This window comes from Scyliorhinus canicula, chromosome 3 (assembly GCF_902713615.1).
Source record: "Scyliorhinus canicula chromosome 3, sScyCan1.1, whole genome shotgun sequence".
Taxonomy (NCBI): domain Eukaryota; kingdom Metazoa; phylum Chordata; class Chondrichthyes; order Carcharhiniformes; family Scyliorhinidae; genus Scyliorhinus; species Scyliorhinus canicula.
This window is the reverse complement of record NC_052148.1, coordinates 9,047,961-9,071,379: the sequence shown is the minus strand read 5'-3', so window position 1 is coordinate 9,071,379 and position 23,419 is coordinate 9,047,961. Positions and strand designations below refer to the sequence as shown.

Here is a 23,419-nt window from a genome sequence, read left to right as displayed (position 1 = left end):
ACACCGAGGTCGAATAGCCTCCTACTTAACCTAGCTACTTGGTTGGTCCTTAGTTTACAACAAACCAAATCTGGCTGTTTTTGTTTAATATTTATGCAATGTCTGACACAGTCAACTCTTTGTCAAACCTGTGACCCCAATCTCTGTTTTTCAGATAGCCACACAGCTGCAGTCTGTGCTGTGCACAAAAGGGACACACTACATTTACTTAGTAAGAAGTCTTACAACACCAGGTTAAAGTCCAACAGGTTTGTTTCAAACACGAGCTTTCGGAGCACGGCTCCTTCTTCAGGTGAATGTGAAGGTGGCGTGCTCCGAAAGCTCGTGTTTGAAACAAACCTGTTGGACTTTAACCTGGTGTTGTAAGACTTCTTACTGTGCTCACCCCAGTCCAACGCCGGCATCTCCACATCATGACTACATTTACTTAAACTTAGCTCAAGTTGGAAATAGGCAAATCTGTGCGCACAGAAGCAAAGCTGGAGGTCAACTGGTAATAAATTATGCAACTGCCCAGCAAAAACAAAATGGGCAAGAGCCACAGCTCTGACAACCAGGTCTGACAACGTGCCAGGTTTTAACAATTGAGGTTACTATCATAGAATCCCTGTAGTGCAGGAGAAAATTCGGACCATCGAGCCTGCACCAACCCTTCGGAAGACAACCCTACCTAGGCCCAATGCCGCTCTCTATTCCTGCAACCCCACCCTAAACTGCAATTGGCATGGCCAATCCACCTAACTTGGGCCTATATTTATGGAAGGGGCTGGCCGGTGCAGAATTCTGCCTGATTGTAAGCCTGTGAGATTTAGATCTGAGGAAGACTCATTGCCTACTGACAGGGTGATGGGACCCAATTTTGAGTTCATGGTACAGGCTTCTCTTTAAACCCATGACTATCCAGAGACACAGACGCTGCAGTTTTGTCTTGTAGTCTGTCATCAATTGAAGTAGAGACCAAAAGACAGAATCAGCCACTTAGAATCACAATATTGCAGCATGGAAGGAGGCCATTTTTTGCGAAGGAGAGCTGCGTCGGCTCTCCGAATGAGAAATGCACCTGGTGCCCTTCCCCCACCTTCTCCCTATAACCCTACACTTCCTTAATAATAATTAAATTCCCTCCCGATTGAACCTGCCTCCACCATTTCCTCAGTCAGCGCATTCCAGATCTTAACTACTCACTGTGTGAAAAAGTTTAAGTCTCCATTGCTGCTTTTGCCAATTACCTTAAATCCGTCTGCTCATTTTCGATCTTTCCCCAGTATGCTTCTCTGTCCAGGTCCCTCATGATTTTGAATATCTCTATCAAACCTCCTCTCAACCTTCTCTCTCACATGGAAAACAGTTCCAACTTCTCCAATCTATCGTCATGACCAAAGTTACCCATCCTGGATCCCTTCTTGTGAATCTTTTCTGTACCTTTTCTAATGCTTTTATTTCTTTCCTACACAGTGTTGTCCAGAACTAGACGCAATACTCATAGTGGAGGCCCAACCAGTGCTCTATGCAACTTTACCATAAACTCCTTGTTGCTGTACTAGGATCCTGTATGCTTTATTAACCATGTTCTCAACCTGTCTTGCCATCTTCAATGACCTATGGACATACACAGCCTCTGTTCCTGAACCCTCTTTAGAATTGCATCTTTGATTTTAATTGCCTGCCTGTGTTCATCATACCTAAATGAATCAGTTCAGATTTCTATGCGCCTGCTAATTCCACGGGCATGTCTATGTCTTTGGAAGTTCTACACTATCCTCTCACAGATGGCAATCTGGCGAGTTTCTTTACCATCTGTAAATTTTAAAATTACACTGTATACACCAAGGTCTAGATTGTTTATACCAGGAGAATCAAAGGCCCCACACCAACCCGAGGAACGCCACTACACACCGTCCTCCAGTCTGAGAAACATCCATTAACCACTACTCGGTTTCCCATCACAGCAGATTTTGTATCTATATTGGCACTGTCCAATGAGCTATATCTATGCTGACAAGTCTGTTTACGGCACTTTTGGAAGCCCATGTACACCAAATCAACAGCATTGCTCTCATTAGTCCTCCGTTACCTGGTCAAAAAACTCCAACTAGTTAGTTGAACACAATTTGTCTTCAACAACTCCATGCTGGCTTTCTTTAATTAATATATTATATTTGTCCAAGTTACTTAATTTTGTCCTGAATTATTGTTTCTAAATGTTTCCCACCATCAAATTCAACTGACCGGCCCGTGGTCACTATGTTTATCTTTATATCCTTTTTAAAATAGGATTGTAACATCTCAATTCACCAGTGTGCTGGTACCGCTCAAGTCCAAGGAAAATTCAAACGTTACTCCACTGCCTCCACAATTTCTATGCTCGCTTCCCTCAACCTTGGATGCATCTCATCTAGCCCCGGTGACTTATCACCTTTATAGACTACCCATCAAATACCTCTTCCTGAATTCAAAATCTATTATGTGCATGAATGATCTCCCCTTCACCATGACCTAGGCTTCTTTCTTGATAATGACAGATGCAAATATTAATTTAATACCTCAGCTATATCCCTGGCTACATGAGTAAATCACCCTTTTGATCACTAATTGCCCCACTCTTCCTGTTACCAGCTTTTTACTTTTTAGCAGCGAGTCTTTCATACACCCTTTGCTTATTTTGTTTGCTTTTCCCATTCTCTGTTTAACCTTCTACTTCCGTCATAACACTCACTTTTCTTCTTAATCTTAACCTCCATCGCTTTCATCACCTAGGAAACTCTGCCCTTAAGCTAAAGAATTCTGACTCTATTGCTCACCACACAAAATACTCAGATTGGACCATGGGTTAGTAAGGAAGTAAAAAAGCTGGGAAATTTGCCAGGCTAGAGGAAAAAGTCTACAGGAAAATCAGTGAGATTGTTCTGGAATTAGAAATTACATAGCTGAAAACACATGTGAATTGTTTGCAAAAAAAAAAACTGCAATTCTGTGGAAAGTGCAATGGATGGCAAGTAAAAAAGAACATTTACTTTAGAGTTTAAAGTACACGTTGTCTATAAAATAAACTAATGTTTGATCAATAGTTTTGGTCATCTGCTACAGTAAAAGTTTTAAAACATACAATCCTGACATCGTATCCTTTCAGCTATTAACTCCAAGTTTGAACTCTCTTTAAAAGTTACAAGTCTCTACAGAGATGTTAATAGGTCAGCTGATCAAAGGCACCCTCCATAGACTGCAGAATTTCCTGGTTCAAGATTAGATGAGTCAGCCTTTCACAGCAGATCAATTCATAAATAAGCATTTACACAGCCCCAAGCGGCCATTCTAACTTTCTCAATTCCCCGCCCCAAGTAAGTTACTAAAATAAATAAATGCAGTCTTTACCTTGTTGTGTGGCTTCAAGAACATGGAATCCTTCACCCTTCCAAATCGAAAAGCAACACACAGGATGTCAACTTCTGTATAGCCGTCTTCGGGTAGATTGCTTATGTGAACAAAATGGTCATATGTAGTACATCCGGCCTACACAAAGAGAATGAGAAAACCAAGAAATAAAATGAGGTAGACAATCAAGAGGCGATGAGCAACACACTGTTCAGTCACAATACATCTTGCATCGGGAATTTAATCTAATGAAGGGCACAAGGTTTTATAACCTAGTAACCCAAGCATAGTGCTTTACTCTCCTGCTGTCGGGGCACAGTTCCACCACTTCCAACAACTTTCTGGCCACCTTCATCTGCAAAGCCAAACAGTGATTGGTATTAGACTGTACTTCTACAGAAGGTGCCACAGCCAAACCACTCATTTTCCAGATGCTATTGCTGAACAGTAATCAGATACAGAATTTGCCCAATTTATTTTCTTCCCTCCCGTGCTCGGGGCAACTCTCACCGCTACCCATTCCTTGATTTCTTACTCAGTCTGGATCAGAAATCAATTTACAATTCCTACACACTAACCATGCTAACTGAACAATCAATCTTCAGACCCTCCATTCTTAAAACACAAGTAGCAAGATACTTACATCTGGTTTAAACCCAGATTCTTCAATTATATCTTTAAATATCACCTCCTGGAAAAGACAGAAAAGGTAAGAATTGAGTATTAGTAACCCTGACAAATCACAGTCAGCACTAATGCAACAGAAATAGCTCGAAACCTTGGGAAAGTTTCATTTAATGATTTTCACAAAAATATTAAAGACTTTGAGTTTCTGCTTCCTGTGTATCCCCTCTGAAGTATTGGGAGGTGAAATTCCTTTTTCTTGATGTTGATCTCGTATTTCCAGAGCATTAGCCTGGGTCTCTGGATTACTAGTCCAATGACACCTCCCCTTAAATTGGTTGATACTAAACAGTGAATACAGCACAAACAATTTTCTAAAACCAGAGCTGAATGGAGTACGCCCAGGTTCAGTCCAAGCTTGTTCTCTGTAGTCAATTACTCTGCCATTTTTGGTCTAACATTATGTTTTGTCACACTGTCTACACCAAAAAGGTAGTCTTTGTCCATCTTTATGCAATTATGATTCATTCATTCATTGTATAGTCCTAATTGCAACATTTTTCAACTAACATCCATGAATTTTATTGCTAAAATCAAAGCAATTTCTCTGCCCAAATGAATTAAATAAATTCTTCTGTAAATATTTTAATTGTATCCTGCTCTTCTGTTTGCTGGATTCAATATAACAATTAACTCGGACATTAAGGTTCAAGTACAGACTTCCTTTATAAGGGGAGGACGCGCACGAGATAGCTCCCACTGGCATTATTAATCTATTTTATTGGCCAGTGGATGGTCATTTTATATCTTATATGTATTTTCATGTTCGGGGTTTGGGTGCGCTCACAACACCTGTGGCTAAATTTGAGGGATTTCTGTTATTTGGTCTTTTCTTTAATGTTGCATCACTTTATTATCCTATTCCTCTTTTCAACGTTGTTGTTGGGTGCGATAATTAAACACTAATTTGGCTTTATACGGTTCGTTTTTCCAGTTTGGAATCTCCCTGCTAATAAAAGGGTTTGTTAAAAGAAACAGGGAAAGGGTTTTCTGCAGCTCTTCATATAGTCTGTGAGAATGAGTTGAAGAGTGTGTAGTTAGTTTTATTTTGTTACTTGTTTACTGTTTCAATATGGCGTTGTTGAGGTGAGGAAGATGGGGGTGGGTTTCAGTGTTAGGTTTGCTAACGGTGTCTGTGGGTTCTCCTTTGTTGAGTCATCTGACTCGGCTTGGTTGATTTCTTTACTTTATGTTTTCAGTGACCCTTGCTTGGTATCTCTCTCTGGGAATTGCTGACTCTGGATTAAGGAGTAACCAATTTGTTTGGTTACTTGGAATGTTCGGGGTCTGAATGGCCCAGAAACGGTTGAGGGTTTTTGCCCATCTCAAGAATACAGGGGCAGGGCAGCACGGTGGCCTAGTGGTTAGCACAACCGCCTCACGGCGCTGAGGTCCCAGGTTCGATCCCGGCTCTGGGTCACTGTCCATGTGGAGTTTGCACATTCTCCCCGTGTCTGCGTGGGTTTCGCCCCCACAACCCAAAAATGTGCAGAGTAGGTGGATTGGCCATGCTAAATTGCCCCTTAATTGGAAAAAATAATTGGGTAATCTAAATTTAAAAAAGAAAAAAAAAAGAATACAGGGGCTAGTTTTGCACAGTGAGCTAAACAGCTGGCTTCTAATGCAGAACAAGGCAGCAGCGGGGGTTCAATTCCCGTACCAGCCTCCCCGAACAGGTGTCGGAATGTGCCGACTTGGGGCTTTTCACAGTAACTTCATTGAAGCCTACTTGGTGGCAAAAAGCAATTATTATTATTATATAACTCCGATGCTGTTTTCTTGCAGAAAACCCACTTGCATGTCAAGAACCAGTCCTGATTGCTAAGGGTTGGGCATGTTTTTCACTCCGGTTTTAATGGTAGAGCCAGGGGACGGCATTTTTATTAGCAAGAGAGTCCAGTTCTCTTTCTCTCAGATTCTTGCGAGCCCCAATGTTTGTGGCTCCCTATTCAACACTCCAAAGTCATGTTTAACATTTATGCCCTAACTGGGATGACACAAATTTTTATCACTTCTCTCTAAAATTCTCTCCTCAACCATGACTTGCATCGGCTGATTTTAGGAGTGGCCCGAAATTTGTTTTGGACCCTGAACTGGATCATCCCAAACTCAAATCTCTTGTCTCATCCGGGATGGCCGAGATGTCCGCTTTTATGGCACAGATGGGGCTGGTGCTTTTTTGCACTCAAACGATAAGGAACTTTCTCTTTTTTTCACGTCATGCGTATTCCCGCATTGATTTTTAAAAATTTTAATAGGGCACTGCTCCCATTGGTGGTTGCAGTAGAGTGCTCAGCGATGGTTATCTCTGACCACATCCCACATTTCGCTGGCTTTGAAAACAGACCAAAGCAAGCCAGCAGCACGGTTCGATTCCCGTACCAGCCTCCCCGAACAGGCACCGGAATGTGGCGACTAGGAGCTTTTCACAGTAACTTCATTGAAGCCTACTCGTGACAATAAGCGATTTTCATTTCATTTATCGAGGCTTATATTAACCTAAACAAGTCAGACTCAATTTTTGACTCCACGCTATGGGAGGCTCTGAAGGCCATTATTATCACGGCAGCACAAAATCACAAGTGGGTAGCACTGTTGCTTCACAGCTCCAGGGTCTCGGGTTCGATTCTCGGCTTGGGTCACTGTCTTCATGGAGTCTGCACGTTCTCTCAGTGTCTGCGTGCCTGTCCGGGTGCTCTTGTTTCCTCCCACAAGTCCCGAAAGACAGGCTGTTAGGTAATTTGGACATTCTGAATTCTCCCCGTGTACCCGAACAGACGCCGGAATGTGCCAACAAGGGGCTTTTCACAGTAACTTCATTGCAATGTTAATGCAAGCCTAATTGTGACAATAAAGATTATTTGAGAGAAATTGGTTCTTATAGAGAGTAAATGCCGAAGAAATCAAAGTTCACGCAGCAGAGGCTGGTGGATTCTATCCTACAGGTGGAACACCAATACTCGCTTGATCCTACTCCGCTACTGGAAACAGGATAAAAATTACAGACCCAGTGTTGGGGCCCCAGCTCTTTCCTCTCTTGCCTCACACAGTAATCAGAGATATATCCCATCCGGCCCAGGGGACTGGTCTACCTTAATGCATTTTAAGATATCCAACACATCCTCCTTTCTGGTTGGACTATCAACATACTGTTCCAAAAAAAAAAAAACCCCCCTCTTGGACACATCGAACAAACTGCTCTCCATCCCAATCGCTGGCACCAAGGGAGTCCCAGTGAATATGGGGGAAATTAAAATCACCCACCACAACGACCCTTCCATTTTCACATCTTTCCAGGCTCTGACTACATATCTGTTCCTCTGTATCCCGATGGTTGTTGGGAGGCCTATAGTACAACCCCAGCATTGTGATTGCAACTTTCCTATTTGTGAGCTCTACCCATAATGTCTCACTGCAAGATATCCTCCCTCATCACAACTGTGATATTTTCCCTAACCAGTAATGCAACTCCCTCCACCCTTTCTGCTACGCCCTCTGTCTCGTCTAAAACACTGATATCCCCCCGTTCATTGCCTCTGATCAGAGAAGATCCGTAATGTACAGAAGTAGGTCATCCACAAACAGTGATACTCATTGCCTCCAACCCTCACCCAAGCCTCTATTTCCTTGCTCCTTAAGGGGGAGGGCAGGACCCGGCAGAGTGTAGTTCATACTGACTCATCCCACTTTTAAACACAGATGTTATGCTGGTGGCTAAGATTCTGGCCCTTCGCCTTGCCTCCCAGGTATTATTTTGGAGGATCAAACAGGCTTTATGAAGGGCCGACAATCATACATCGCCCTTGAAACGTTATTCTTTCCATCTCCCCAGAACCTGAAGCTATAGTACCTCTGGGAGCTGAAAAAGCATTTGATAGAGTGGAATGGGAATATCTATTTGAGTTTCTTGGAAGATTTGGATTCGGCCATAAATTTGCCTTTTGGATTTGTTTAGCCCCTACCGCCAGACTTCGCACAAACACTCTACACTCAGATTACTTCCCCTTAAATAGGGGCACTAGACAGAGCTGCCCTCTTTCCTCACTTTTATTTGCCTTGGCAATAGAGCCCCTCTCTATAGCGTTGAGGGCCTCTGATCAATGGAGGGGTATCTGTCATGATGGGATGGAGCATCAGGTATCGTTGTATGAGGATGACCTACTTCTGTACATTACGGACCCAACTCCCTCCATAAAGAGCACAATGAGGACGCTTAATAGATTTGGCTCCTTCTCTGGTTATAGTTGAATCTAAGCAGGAGTGAGTGTGTTCCAGTGAAGTACTCAGTTAAGCTCATTACCTTTCCATCTTTCTAATACTAGTTTCCGTTATTTGAGGGTCCAGGTGGCCCAATAAACTAAACTACTCAAGCCTGATTAATAGTGTTGGAGGGAATCTACTGAGGTGGAACAACCTCCCTCTGACTTTGACAGATAGGAACCAAAAGTTTAAGTGAATGTACTTTCTAGATTTTTCATTTTTCTTTCAAATCTTTTTTTATTAAGGTTAACAAATTGATTTCTGCTTTTATTTGGGCAGGCAAGAATCCAGAAATCCACAATATCTTGCTCCAAAGAGATAGGCGGGCGGGGGTTTTGGCTCTCCCTAATTTATTGTTTTGTTATTGGGCTGCTAACATCCAAAACGTTTTGCCGTGGATTAGTGACCCCCAACTTGATATGGAGCTGAATGAGCCTCGCTCATGCACTACCTCTATTCTTCATGCCATAATTATTGCACCACTGCCCTTCTCTCCTCATAGATTTTCCTCAAATCTGGTGGTGGCCTCCTCCCTCAGGATTTGAAAACCGTTTCCGCAGCACTTTCAGCTCTTTTCCCTATTTTCTTTAGTCCCTATTTGTAATAATCACCTTTTCTTACCTTCTGGTTTGAACCCTTCATTTAAAACTTGGAAGTTAAAGCGACTTGAGCATTTTGGGGAGGGGAGGTTTGCCAGTTTTAGGGAGCTGGCTGATAAATTTCAGTTGCCCAATTCCAGCCTTTTTGGTATTTTCAGGTTTGTGACTTTTTCCGCAGGGTTTTCCTTTCCTTTCCTTTGTACCCGCCTTTGTTCTTGCTGAAAAGGTTTTATTCTTGGCTTAACCTGGCAAGGGGTCTATTTCAGATTGATATAGCTATATTTTCTTGTTGGATCCCACCTCATTGGATGCAGAGAGGACGAGATACGAGGGGGAGCTGGGTCCTGTGCTTACTGCTTGGAGGGAGGGTCAACTCCCCGTCCTCTTGTGCCTAGTTGAGTTTGATTCAGTTAAAGATATTAAAAAAGACACATTTAACAATGGAACGGATGAGTGGGTTTTTGCCAAATGTAAAGGACAGATATGATCGTTGTTCGCTTACAGCTAACCACAGGCGTGATGTTTTGTTCTGCCTCAAACTTGCCACGTTCTGGGTTTCTCTTTTCAACACTCATCGGAGATTCTTCAGGTGTTTTTAGAGCCATTTCCTTTGGTCGCCATATTTGGGGTTTCCGATTCACTGGCATTTCACTCTGGGATAGGGACAAATGTTGTCGCCTTCATCTCACTAGTAGCCTGGAGGCGAATATTGCTTAGCTGGAGGTCTCCCATCCTGCCTAGTGGTTCGGCCTGGCTCGGCAATTTAATGACATTCCTGCACTTAAATATACCATCAGGGGATCGGTGGGGAAGTTCTATCATAGATGGCAACCTTTCATTTCCGTTTATAAGAATCTAGACGCCGTCAGTTGTTAGGGTGTTTATAGTGTTTAAGTTTTAGTTTATGTTTTTATTGGGGATTTGTTTGTAATTTTTCACTTTGTACTATTGTGTCTTCATTGGTTGATTGCTTGTTATATTATCCAAAACTTTAATAAATATACCTTTTATAAAAAAGGTTCAAGTACAGACCCATTTGAGATTGCAATCAAAATTTCATCATGTTGGGATTATACTTACTCCGACTTCTCATTCAACATTTTATTCAGTCTCATATATTCGATCATTTCACCGCCCCACTCCCCAAAAGCTTAAATTATTAAAACTGGATGAAAATCCTCATGAAGCTGAATAATGATCACAGCAGTGACTTGGAACATTATTGAAGAGCTCAGAATCTCTACTTTTAATAGTTTTTCAATCACTCACAGATACATTTAACAGGCCAGGAGTTGGAATCTCGCTGGCTCAAACACCTTCATTGCTTTTAGGATGTCTTACCATGTCACTCAGATCCACGTACTGATGTAGTACTTGCATGCTAATTGCATTTCCTTTCAGCTTGATTGTGGAAAGGCTGTAAAATTCCACCATTTTCTCTGCTGCTTTAGCACAGACAATTTCCAAGTATGCCTTAAAATGAAAAGAAAATGTTTTGAGGATGGGGAAATTGACGTTGAATGTAACAGAACAGTAAGAGAATTACTTAAATGGTTTATGTAGAGGCCTATTAATGTATTACAATCTTTATACTACAACTGAGAAAACACATGAATATTTACTTTTGTATTGTTTGATGTGCTTATTACTCGATACTCTTAATGCACCTTCAAATTGCTTCTACATATGTATAATTGTTTGCTAGATTAATAACCAGGGGTGGGTGCGTTGTCTTCTGAGGAAAGGTTTGAGGGGTTAGGTTTATATTCACTCGAATTTTAGAAGAGTAAGAGATGACGTGACCGAAAGATCCTGTGGGATATTGACAGGGGTGTTTCCTCTCATCAGGGAATCTAGAACTAGGGGGGTAATAATAATAATAATCTTTGTTATTGTCACAAGTTGGCTTACATTAACACTGCAATGAAGTTACTGTGAAAAGCCCCAAGTAGCCACACTCCGGCACCTGCTCAGGTACACAGAGGGAGAATTCAGAATGTCCAAATTACCTAACAAGCACATCTTTTGGGAATTGTGGGAGGAAACCGGAGCGCCCGAAGGAAACCGATGCAGACAAGGGGAGAATGTGCAGACTCTGCACATACAGTGACCCAAGCGGGAATCGAACCTGGGACCCTGCCGCTGTGAAGCAACAGCACTAACCACTGTGCTGCAATGCTGCTAAACAAGGTCGTTCATTTAAGCTGGAAAGGGGGGTGGGGGTCCTTTGGAACTCTCTTCTCAAAAAGCAGTGGAAGCAGAATCTTCAAATATTGTTAAGCCAGAGCTGGATAGATTCTTGATTGACAAGGGGGTGAAAGGTTATCGGGGTAGGCCTGGTATTATTCTGGTGAATCTCTTGTTACCCAAGGCCAATATATCTTCCACAGTTTTATCATCTCAATTAATTTCTATACATGTCCCTTTGTAGCTTCCTGTCCCCATCTTTACAATATGCTGTCAATTGCAAATTTGGATAGAAAACTCTTCATTCCTTCACCTAACTCATTTGTATATACTGTGGAAAAAGTCAAGATAACATGCCTGTGCAGCTCAGTGCTCATCTCAAAGATTTATTTCACCTCCTTGCCCCTGCAGCATCCTCACCACTGACATTCAATGTTAAGCAGAAGAGCTTGGTTGTACTAATTTATTGTTATTTTTTGACAACAAACACCTCTATCGATAAAATTAGAGAAACCAAAATGAGGATAAGAGAAGAAACAAAGGGAAAATAAGTGCACCAGCCATAGCAGTATCAATTACATAAGAACATAAGAACTAGGAGCAGGAGTAGGCCATCTGGCCCCTCGAGCCTGCTCCGCCATTCAATGAGATCATGGCTGATCTTTTGTGGACTCAGCTCCACTTTCCGGCCCGAACACCATAACCCTCAATTCCTTTATTCTTCAAAAAAACTATCTATCTTTACCTTAAAAACATGTAATGAAGGAGCCTCAACTGCTTCACTGGGCAAGGAATTCCATAGATTCACAACCCTTTGGGTGAAGAAGTTTCTCCTAAACTCAGTCCTAAATCTACTTCCCCTTATTTTGAGGCGATGCTCCCTAGTTCTGCTTTCACCCGCCAGTGGAAACAATCTGCCCGCATCTATCCTATCTATTCCCTTCATAATTTTAAATGTTTCTATAAGATCCCCCCTCATCCTTCTAAATTCCAACAAGTAGTCCCAGTCTACTCAACCTCTCCTCATAATCCAACCCCTTCATCTCTGGGATTAACCTAGTGAATCTCCTCTGCACACCCTCCAGCGCCAGTATGTCCCTTCTCAAGTAAGGAGACCAAAACTGAACACAATACTCCAGATGTGGCCTCACTAACACCTTATACAATTGCAACATAACCTCCCTAGTCTTAAACTCCATCCCTCTAGCAATGAAGGACAAAATTCCATTTGCCTTCTTAATCACCTGTTGCACCTGTAAACCAACTTTCTGTGACTCATGCACTAGCACACCCAGGTCTCTCTGCACAGTGGCATGCTTTAATATTTTATCGTTTAAATAATAATCCCGTTTGCTGTTATTCCTACCAAAATGGATAACCTCACATTTGTCAACATTGTATTCCATCTGCCAGGCCCCAGCCCATTCACGTAACCTATTCAAATCCCCCTGCAGACTTCCAGTATCCTCTGCACTTTTCGCTTTACCACTCATCTTAGTGTCATCTGCAAACTTGGACACATTGCCCTTGGTCCCCAACTCCAAATCATCTATGTAGATTGTGAACAATTGTGGGCCCAACACGGATCCCTGAGGGACACCACTAGCTACTGATTGCCAACCAGAGAAACACCCATTAATCCCCACTCTTTGCTTTCTATTAATTAACCAATCCTCTATCCATGCTACTACTTTACCCTTAATGCCATGCATCTTTATCTTATGCAGCAACCTTTTGTGTGGCACCTTGTCAAAGGCTTTCTGGAAATCCAGATATACCACATCCATTGGCTCCCCGTTATCTACTGCACTGGTAACGTCCTCAAAAAATTCCACTAAATTAGTTAGGCATGACCTGCCCTTTATGAACCAATGCTGCGTCTGTCCAATGGGACAATTTCTATCCAGATGCCTCGCTATTTCTTCCTTGATGATAGATTCCAGCATCTTCCCTACTACCAAAGTTAAGCTCACTGCATCTACATTACATCTAGACAGACAGGCGGCAGAGTGGCGAAGTGGTATGAACTGCTGCCTCACGGCGCTATGGACCCGGGTTTGATCCTGGCCCCGGGTCATTGTCCATGTGGAGTTTGTGCATTCGCCCATGTCTGCGTGGGTCTCACCCCCCACAACCCAAAGGTGTGCAGGGCAGGTGGATTGGCTAAATTGCCCTTAATTGGGGAAAGAATTAATTGGGTACTTTAAATTTAAAAAAGATAAGACAAGAAAGGAAGGGACAAGGAATAGCGGAGAAAACAAAAGCCACCAAAACAAAGTTATGAACCCTGATAACAATAAAAACTTGACATGTTGAGAGCCGCACCCACCTGGTTTCTCGAGAATGTGATAACTACATTCAACACTTGTCCAAAAGGTTTTGCCAGCCTTTTCAAGTCATCTTCTTTGTAACCTCTAGCCGGGAGATTGTTAATTCGAATAACTCGACCTTTTTCATTCAAGCCAACATTCTGCAAAGGAAAAGAAAAAGCTCAAGCTCCTATCTATGATAACGGCATGATGAGGGAGTGGCGAAATCACACATATCACATTTAAATTAAAAGAGCATACCATACAAGATATAGTTTTAAAATAAAAGTATGTGCACTGCGTTGATTATCCAACAGGGAGTTCAGATGAGGGTCACATCTTTTCAGACATTGTGAAGACTTCCAAGAGATGAGCTACTTGGTGTTTCTCAATGTCTTCACCTGTCTTTTCAAATTACTAATTTTTTGTTTTGTTTTTGCTTTATTTTCTCTCCAAAACCCTTCCTTTGTTTTGTACCTGGTTAAATTAAGAGGCTAGGAACCAACCACTCACCATTTTCATTTTTCTCACCCTCAAAGCCCCCCATGACATTACTTCTCCCCAATCTATCGCCTCCTCTAGCCACACACCCCTCATATATCACTTCACTTCTCCAAATCTGACATTGTGTGTTTCAGATTTCTTTTGCCTCAGGACTGGCGGCTATGCTTTCACTCTGGAACTCCCTCGCTAAATCTCTCTCTTCTCTAATACACTCCTGCAAAATTCTTTAGGGCCTTCATCTACATTAAAGACATGACACGATCGCAAGTTATAGTAAGACAACTGAAGTTCCCAATGTTGATATGATAACATTATCCTGGATGATTGCCTAGATACTGCAAATCCTGAAATATCCATTAGGATGCAGCATACACCAGTAAGAAAACCACCCGATTTTCTGATAATCACTGCATACAGTAATCCTAGGTACTTAACCGAACAAACTTGGGCTAATACAATGAATTGAGTGTGTTCCATGGTTAGATGCAGTAAACTATAGTTTGTGTTGACAAACGTAGATCTGTTAAGGAATGTATATAACATATATATATTCTGGCCAAGCTTTCTGCTTTGGTTTGCTGTTTGCAGAGGTATCTACACTTAAATGCTACAAATGCGATGACAGCATTTCAGCTTCACAATAAAAGCTACAGCCGATATATTGAATTAGATGTTATTGATGGGGGTTGGAGGGCAGTTAGTTCGCTAGCTTACTTATGGATCAGATTAATACCAACAGCATTAAATAATGGCTGAGGTAGACTCCGGGCCTGCAGTAAAATACCACAGCACTTTGCCATGGTTCAGCGAATAATCATCAAGCAACTGCCTTTAGGCAAAGAACAAGATGCTGAAATTAGTTTATTCAATTTTCCAAAGGTAAAAATAACAAGGTACAATATTTTCCGACCAGCAGCTGTAACAAGTGAGACACTTACCTCAGACTCTGCCTTCTCCACAGCAGTACCTTCGACTCCTGCAATTTCTGTAAGAGAGAGAAATCAAAAACATGAAACTAGTCAAACTAAACCGATAAGAGCACAGATATTAAACCGTACCACTCTCCAGTTTGCGGTACATTTAAAACTATATACCATTTTCCCAAACATTCTTAAAGCTTCATGATTGTGGCAAGAAGCAACTCATCCCCTGTAATAAAACGATCTAGTATCGAGTGTCCAATGTTGTTTGATAATGAACCTATGAAGGGCTTTACTACACCAAGACAAAACAAATACAAGCAAGTTGTTGCAGTGGTTTTGAGTATTTTGAAATGCAAGGCAGACTGCAGAACCAGCATGCAGTAAAGCCCCGCAAGTGAATTAAGACAGCTTGCTGTTGAATATGAGACTGCAAGCCAGGTGTGGGGAGTGCACGGGGTTAGCTCCACAGATAAGGAAGGTGATATAATATCTGAAAGCAAGGGCTCTGCTTTGTCTGTAATGATCTGGAAAATGTTTGAGAAATGCTATCACGCTAATTAAGACAACATAACTACGGCCATGGTTTAATTGGAAGAAATCAAGATATTGTATTTTTGTAATTTTAGCTTTGTTTCACTACAATTAATTGGTTAAACTACGTGCTTTCGTTTCGCTGCAATTCACTGGGTATATATTAACTGAAATATATCCACGGATACGGGGGGAAGGGAGAGTGGAAATTAAGGAGGCACTGGCCATAATTTTTCAGCCTTCCTTAGACTCAGGGATGTGGGAAGATTTTATAAACGATAATTCAGGACAAAATTAACAGGCATGACGTGGAGCTGCCAGCGTTGGACTGGGGTGAGCACGGTAAGAAGTCTTACCACACCAGGTTAAAGTCCAACATGTTTGTTTCAAACACTAGCTTTCGGAGCACTGTTCCTTCCTCAGGCGAATGAAGAGGTATGTTCCAGAAACATCTATATAGACAAATTCAAAGATGCCAGACAATGCTTAGAATGTGAGCAATAGCAAGTGATTAAGTCGTTACAGATCCAGAGATAGGGGTAACCCCAGGTTAAAGAGGTGTGAATTGTCTTAAGCCAGGACAGTTGGTAGGATTTCGCACGCCCAGGCCAGATGGTGGGGGATGAATGTAATGAGACATGAATCCCAGGTCCTGGTTGAGGCCGCACTCATGTGTACGGAACTTGGCCATAAGTTTCTGCTCGCGACAACACAGAATCCCACTACTCCACTGGCATCTTTGAATTTGTCTATATAGATGTTTCTGGAACATACCTCTTCATTCACCGGAGGAAGGAGCAGTGCTCCGAAAGCTTGTGTTTGAAACAAAATGTTGGACTTTAAACTGGTGTTGTACGGCTTCTGAAAATTAATAGGTACAGATAAGGGGAGAATGTGCAAACTCCACACGGACAGTGACAAAAGGCCGGGATTCGAACCCGGGTCCTCAGCGCCGTAGTCCCAGTGCTAACCACTGCACCACCGTGCTGCCCTTGTTGAGATTTGATAGTTCCTCAAATTCATAGAACATAGAAAAATACAGCACAGAACAGTCCCTTCAGCCCTCCAAGCCTGTACCGACCATGCTGCACATCTAAACTAAAATCTTCTACACTTCCTGGCTCCGTATCCCTCTATTCCCATCCTATTCATATATTTGTCAAGATGCCCCTTAAATGTCACTATCGTCCTTGCTTCCACCACCTCCTCCTGTAGCTAGTTCCAGACACCCACTACCCTCTGTGTAAAAAAACTTGCCTCGCACATCTCCTCTAAAACTTGCCCCTCGCCCCCTAGTAATTGACCCATCTACCCTGGGAAAAAGCCTCTCACTGTCCACTGTCTATGCCCTTCATAATTTTGTAGATCTCTATCAGGTCGCCCCTCAACCTCTGTTGTTCCAGAGAGAACAAATCGAGTTTATTCAACTGTTCCTCATAGCTAATGCCGTCCATACCGGACAACATCCTGGTAAATCTCTTCTGCACACTCTCTCTAAAGCCTCCACATCCTTCTGGTAGTGTGGCGACCAGAATTGAACACTATACTCCAGTGTGGCCTAACTAAGGTTCTATTCAGCTGCGACATGGCTTGCCAATTTTTATACTCAATGCCCCAGCCAATGAAGGTAAGCATGCCGTATTCCTTCTTGACTACCATTTCCACCTGTTGCCCCTTTCAGTGACTTGTAGACCTGTACACCTAGATCTCTCTGACTGTCAATACTACATTAATATAGATTCATACTATATTAAGAACAAATTAATCTACACCCCATCATACACATACATATCAACCTTGTATCTGTTCCTTGAACAAGTTCCACATTGCAATTGTGTCCTTCCCCGACAGCCTATGTTCCCAACTTTGCACTTCAGTTCTTGTCTGACGCATCGTATTTACCCTTCCCCCAATTGCAAACCTTGCCCTGTTGCATGCACCTATCCCTCTCCATTACTAAAGTGAAAGTCACAGAATTGTGGTCACTCTCTCCAAAATGCTCCCCCACTAACAAATCTATCACTTGCCCTGGCTCCAAGTACCAAATCCAATATGGCCTCCCCTCTGGTCGGACAATCTACATACTGTGCCAGAAAAGCTTATTGGACACACTGCACAAACACCAACCCATGCAAACTATTTTTCCAAAGAGTTTCCACTCGATATTTGGGAAGTTGAAGTCACCCATGACTACTACCCTGTGACTTCTGCACCTTTCCAAAATCTGTTTCCCAATGTGTTCCTCTACATCTCTGCTGCTATTGGGGGACCTATAGAAAATTCCCAACAAGGTGACTGGTCCTTTCCTATTTCTGACTTAAACCCATACTACCTCAGTAGGCGGATCCTCCTCGAACTGCCTTTCTGCAGCTGTTATACTATCTCTAATTGACAATGCAACCCCCCACCTCTTTTACCACCCTCCCTAATCTTATTGAAACATCTATAACCAGGAACCTTCAACAACTATTTCTGCCCCGCGTCTATCCAAGTTTCCGTGATGGCCACCATATCGTAGTCCCAAGTACTGATCCATGCTTTAAGTTCACCCACCTTATTCCTGATGCTTCTTGCGTTGAAGTATACACACTTCAACCCATCTCCATGTCTGCAAGTACTCTCCTTTGTCAGTGTTACCTTCCCCACTGCCTCACTACACGCTTTGAAGTCCTGAACATTGGCTACCTTAGTTGCTGGACTACAAATCCGGTTTCCATTCCCCAGCCAAATTAGTTTAAACCCTCCCGAAGAGTACTAGAAAACCTCTCCCAGGATATTGGTGCCTCTCTGGCTCGGATGCAACCTGTCCTGCTTGTATATGTCCCACATTCCCCAGAATGCGCTCCAATTATCCAAATACCTGAAGCCCTCCCTCCTACACCATTCCTGCAGCCACGTGTTCAACTGCACTCTCTCCCTATTCCTAGCCTCGCTATCACGTGGCACCGGCAACAAACCGGAGATGACAACTGTCTGTCTGTCCTGGCTTTTAACTTCCAGCCTAACTCCCTAAACTTGTTTATTACATCTACATGTATGTTCATGAGGGGACTGGACAGAAGTAGATAGGAAAAAATGCTCCCATTCATGGAAAGATGACAAGATGGCACAAGAAAAACATTTTCATGCAGCAAGTGGTTGGAATCTGGAATGCACTGGCTGAGGGTGTAGTGGAGACAGGTTCAGTCGAGACTTTAGGAGGGAATTGGATTATCTGAAAAGTAAAAATGTGCAGGGCTGCAGGGAGAAAGCAGAGGAGTGATACTAGGTTAAATTGCTCAGAGAGCTAGCATACACGACAGACCGAATGGCCTCCTACTCTGTTGCAACTATTCTGTGATAGCACCGTGTGCATGCATCTTTGCAACACCATACTTTACTTTTTTTTTTAAATAAACATTTTATTGAGGTATTTTTGGTATTATAACAACAATGTACATGAAACTATAAACATAGTGCAAAAGCTGTCTCCCTTCCATACAGGTCCCACCTATATTAACCCCCTACTCTAGGATAAACTAACCCCCTCCCCCTTCCCCTTCTGCTGACAATTAATTTTCCGCAAAGAAGTCGACGAACGGTTGCCCCCTCCGGGTGAACCCTAACATTGACCCTCTCAAGGCGAACTTGATTTTCTCCAAACAGAGAACAATAGCCAGGTCTCAGATTTCGGGGGCTTTGAGTCTCTTCAAGCTAATAGTATCCGTCTCCGGGCTACCAGGGAAGCAAAGGCCAGAACGTTTGCCTCTTTCTCCTCGTGGATTCCAGAGTCTTCCGACACCCCGAAAATCGCCACCCTTAGACTCAGTGCTACCCTTGTTTTTGCAACATCATACTTTACTGATAATATGCATAAAATATAATGGTCAAACTAAAGGATGATACTCAAGTCCGGGTAAATCACCTTATTGTGGCACTGTATGCATGTATAATCTGTGGCTTGAGGTAGTGAGACAAATTCTATTGAGAAATGCAGTTCACCAGCAATCAGGGACTGGTATGATTACGGGTTAGCTCAGTAACAACATCCAACTAAGTTGTATTTAAACCAGAGACCTGAGTGCTCAATGCTTATTGAAATTCACACTGCTCCATATGATGTGTTTCATTTCCCATACCGGCCAGCCTTAGAGCCTCAAGATTGAATGCAGGATCATTTGGTGTTGAATAATGGAAATTACTGCATGGTGGCTTCAATCCTACCTTCCACTAGGTTGAAGTTGCATCAAACTCAATTTTAAATTGGGCTCTCATAAAGAGATTTACATCTCATCAATCTGACCAAATCAAAAAACTTTTGAAGTATCAAACTGTCCTGCCAGAAAACTATAAATTTTAAGCAATTAAAAGATTTTCTAAATCTTTCTCAGAGCAGTTGCTTACTTGTATCAACTGAAGCAGGAGCAGTTTCTGAAGCACCCTGAGCACCAGCACTGGTCACTGGAGCACTTGCATCTTTCCTGAATTAGGCAAAGGAAAAGTGAATGTGAAATACATAATGATGCACAGGACATTGGTGTACAAGAAACATTGAACCAGACCCTAAGAGTTCCATCCACGTTAATAATTTCCAGATGTTGACCAACGTTTACAGGGTGAGCAGAGATAGAAAGTGCCAGTAACAGACATACAAACATGCAGATTAGGAGTAGGCCGCTCGACCCCGCTCTGGCATTCAATAAGATCATGACTGATCTGAGTTTAGACATATGAACATGCAGATTAGGAGGAGTAGGTCACGCATCCCCCGTTCTGACGTTTAATCAGATCATGGCTGATCTGAGTGTATGTCAACTCCATATACCTCCTATCCACGATAACCTTCCACTCCCTTTGCTGATCAAGAATCCATCTATCTCTGCCTTAAAAACAATTCCTTTGACAGCTCACCATCAGCAACTTCTGGAATGCAACATGCATCAGCTATAAATCTAATGTTGCGGTTGGCCAATCAATGGTATTTCCATGGACTTACAAACTCTGTTGCTAAACTTGGCAATTTAAATGGCAGGCAGGGGAACAAGCTTGAATTTGGGCTAACTGCCAACTAATTCACACCTAATAGTATTAGACCTGGTATTTCTAGGCATCGAGGGGTTTAAACCTTTTTTGCAAATACGTAACGAGGGGGCCCACATCAAAGGAGAATTTAAATGTTAAAATTGATTCAAGTAATTAAAAAAACATTAATCTGATTTACATGTTTTAAGAATAATCAAACTTCTTGATTAAATTAATCTGCCTTGTTTAAGTCAACTAAAAAAGTTAAATCTATGACTTATTAGCATGACTGCAGACTTTAAATGTTTTCAATGCATATCACTTTTTAAATTGCTTTATCTGAACTCAATGTACATGAAAATGCTTCGATCAACAATCATTGTACTTTTTTAAAAAATGCTTACTTTTGTAGAATAAGCCATGTCAAATAAATCTGATTTAATCCTTTGTTCCAATGCCTACATTGGTATCACTATACAAAGTTAATCAATGCTGCTTGCTGTGCAGCGATTTATTAATAAAAGTTCTTTAGGCTGAGTGCGAAGAGCCATATAGAGCAAAACAAACAAGTGATATATGCAGCACCAAGGGCAGCAATGACTCCAGACTGAATTTCAGGTGACGATGCTCAGGTCACTTGTAGAAACTAGTAGAGGAATATATGTCACACCTCTCCCAGCATTCAGCCAAATAACAGTATTGATGGAGGCCTGTATAGCAGGTTAAAAGCAACTTCCCCACTATTCCTGCATTAGCATCTCACCATTCATGTGTGTCAAGCAACACTACAGCAGGTGGAGTTTATCTACAGTCAGTTAAGTCCAGAAATCTCTAACGCTCTGCAGGATAAATGCACTGAATTTCAATGAGCAGTAATGCTCACTTCACTGGAGGTGCTACTCTTATTACATCGTGCAAGCGCATTGGAATGCCGTTATCCAAGCAAAACAATAAGACGCCTGATATTTCCTTTATACAAAAACATGTGTACACTGGATACTTTCAACATTATTTTAGAGGGACAGTAATCAACTGGTTCTACAGATTAGAGAAAAATTTGCTCCACAAGATGATCAGCTGGTGTCAAGTTTACATCAGTAGACCTCCCTACAGTGCAGAAGGCCATTCAGCCCATTCAATCTGCACCGACCCTCCGAGAGTATCTACCTAGACCCACTACCCCCAAAACCCTTCCTCTTGTCCCCCCCCCCCCCCCAAACATTGACCTATCAACATACCCTGCACATCTTTGGACTGTGGGAGGAAACCACACAGACAAGGGGAAAATATGCAAACTCTACACATCACCCAACGCTTGAATCAAACCTGGGTCCCTGGCGCCATGAGGCAGCAGTGCTAATCACCGTCCGCCCACGGTTAAGTGCACAGTACAGAACCTAAACAGCACTGACAGCTCTGGGACCAATCCATACAATATTCTTTATTAGTGTCACAAGTAGGCTTACATTGAAGTTACTGTGAAACTCTCCTGATCGCCACACTCTGGCACCTGTTCGGGTACACAGAAGGAGCATTCAGAATGTCCAATTCACCTAACAAGCACATCTGTCGGGACTTGTGGGAGGAAACGGGAGCACCCGGAGGAAATCCTCGCAGACACGGGAAGAATGTACAGACTTCGCACAGATCGTGACCCAAGCTGGGAATTCAACCCAGGTCCCTGGCGTTCTGAAGCAAAACCAACAATGCTAACCACTGTGCTACAGTGCTTATTCACAGACAGCTGGGCAACATTGTTCCAGCATTCCCTTGGTTTCAGGAGTCTACTTCTCAGATACTTACTGTACAGAGGTGAAGACGTGGCTCTGTGACTGCTCTTTCTGATCCTAGTTAAAGAAAACAAGTGTTAGGATTTTGTCATTCTGTTCTACCAAGCACTGGAGAACAAAGATAAGTACTAAAAGTTAATCAGGACAATAGAAATTGTTTCAATGAAGTAACATTTGACTCAAAACTTTTTAAAAATTACTTCACAGGGTGTGGGCATCGCTGGCTAGGCCAGCATTTATTGCCCCCCCAATTGCCCGAGAGAAGGTGGTGGGGAGCTGCTTTCTTGGACCACTGCAGTCCATATAATGCCGGTATATGTGACGTAGCGTTTATAGGGGGTGAGTTCCAAGATTTTGACCAAAGAACAGTGAAGGGTGCGATTACATAGTTTCAAGTTGGGATTGTGCGTGACTTGGTGTGGAACTTGCAGGTGATGACACTCCCATGCATTTGCAGCCCTCTATGTGGTAGAGGTAGCGGAAAGAAGCCTTGGTGAGTAGCTGAGAGAAACTCTTTCGCTTTCCACAGATGCTGCCAAATCAGCTAAGTTTTCCAAGCATTTTGTTATTTCAGGTCTCCAGCATCTGAAGTATTTTGCTTTTACTTCATCTAGTTAATGTTTTGTTCATGCCTCTACAGAGATACAGATAGACTGTTTCAAAGTACGCACTTCAGATTTGCTACAATCTGGAAGCACTGTCTGCAGGATGAAATTGTTCCCCTGGAGTTTTCACCCAAATGCTTGTGGAGAATCAGATTTCAGTTTTATTGTGTTAATTAGCCACTCTTGGAGTTAGAGTGCTCAAGAAGTAGAATCTGCAACTCGGATGAGATGAGCATCTTTCCATTGGATTACAGGAGACTGATCAGAATTCAAATGAAAAATGAAATTCAAAACTACAGATGTACACTTTTTCTCTGGATACCCTCCTATCCAGCTGGTTGGTCTCAAGTGGCATAAAGCCCCTCCCACCAACCCCACTGGTAGAACAACAGCGGTAGCAGGAATAAAGGGCCTCTAACTGCCCATTTAAGGGCTTCAACCAGTCTCTAGAAATGAAGGCCGTCTTCGCCAAACTTTGATGTGCACCAATAAATAATCTGAGCAGCAGCTCAATTAAATCATAGAATCCCTACAGGGCAGAAGAAGGCCATTCGACCAATGAAGTCCGAGCACTCTACCTAGGCCCATTGTCCTGCCCTATCCCCGTAACCCCACCGAACCTTTAGGCAATTTAGCATGGCCAATCCACCTAAT

At 42.5% G+C, this 23,419-nt stretch overlaps 1 protein-coding gene across 1 annotated transcript in view; it reads right to left on the bottom strand.

The window, feature by feature from the left end:
* LOC119963804 (zinc finger protein 638-like) overlaps positions 1-23,419 on the bottom strand; it is a 182,007-nt gene that overhangs the window by 74,311 nt on the left and 84,277 nt on the right. The window contains exons 9-15 of the mRNA XM_038793101.1: positions 22,174-22,217; positions 19,753-19,829; positions 14,854-14,900; positions 13,432-13,572; positions 10,257-10,388; positions 4,016-4,063; positions 3,373-3,510 (exon numbers count right to left, since the gene is read on the bottom strand). Of these exons, the coding sequence (XP_038649029.1) occupies positions 3,373-3,510; positions 4,016-4,063; positions 10,257-10,388; positions 13,432-13,572; positions 14,854-14,900; positions 19,753-19,829; positions 22,174-22,217 (627 nt within the window). The remainder of the gene's footprint in view (positions 1-3,372; positions 3,511-4,015; positions 4,064-10,256; positions 10,389-13,431; positions 13,573-14,853; positions 14,901-19,752; positions 19,830-22,173; positions 22,218-23,419) is intronic.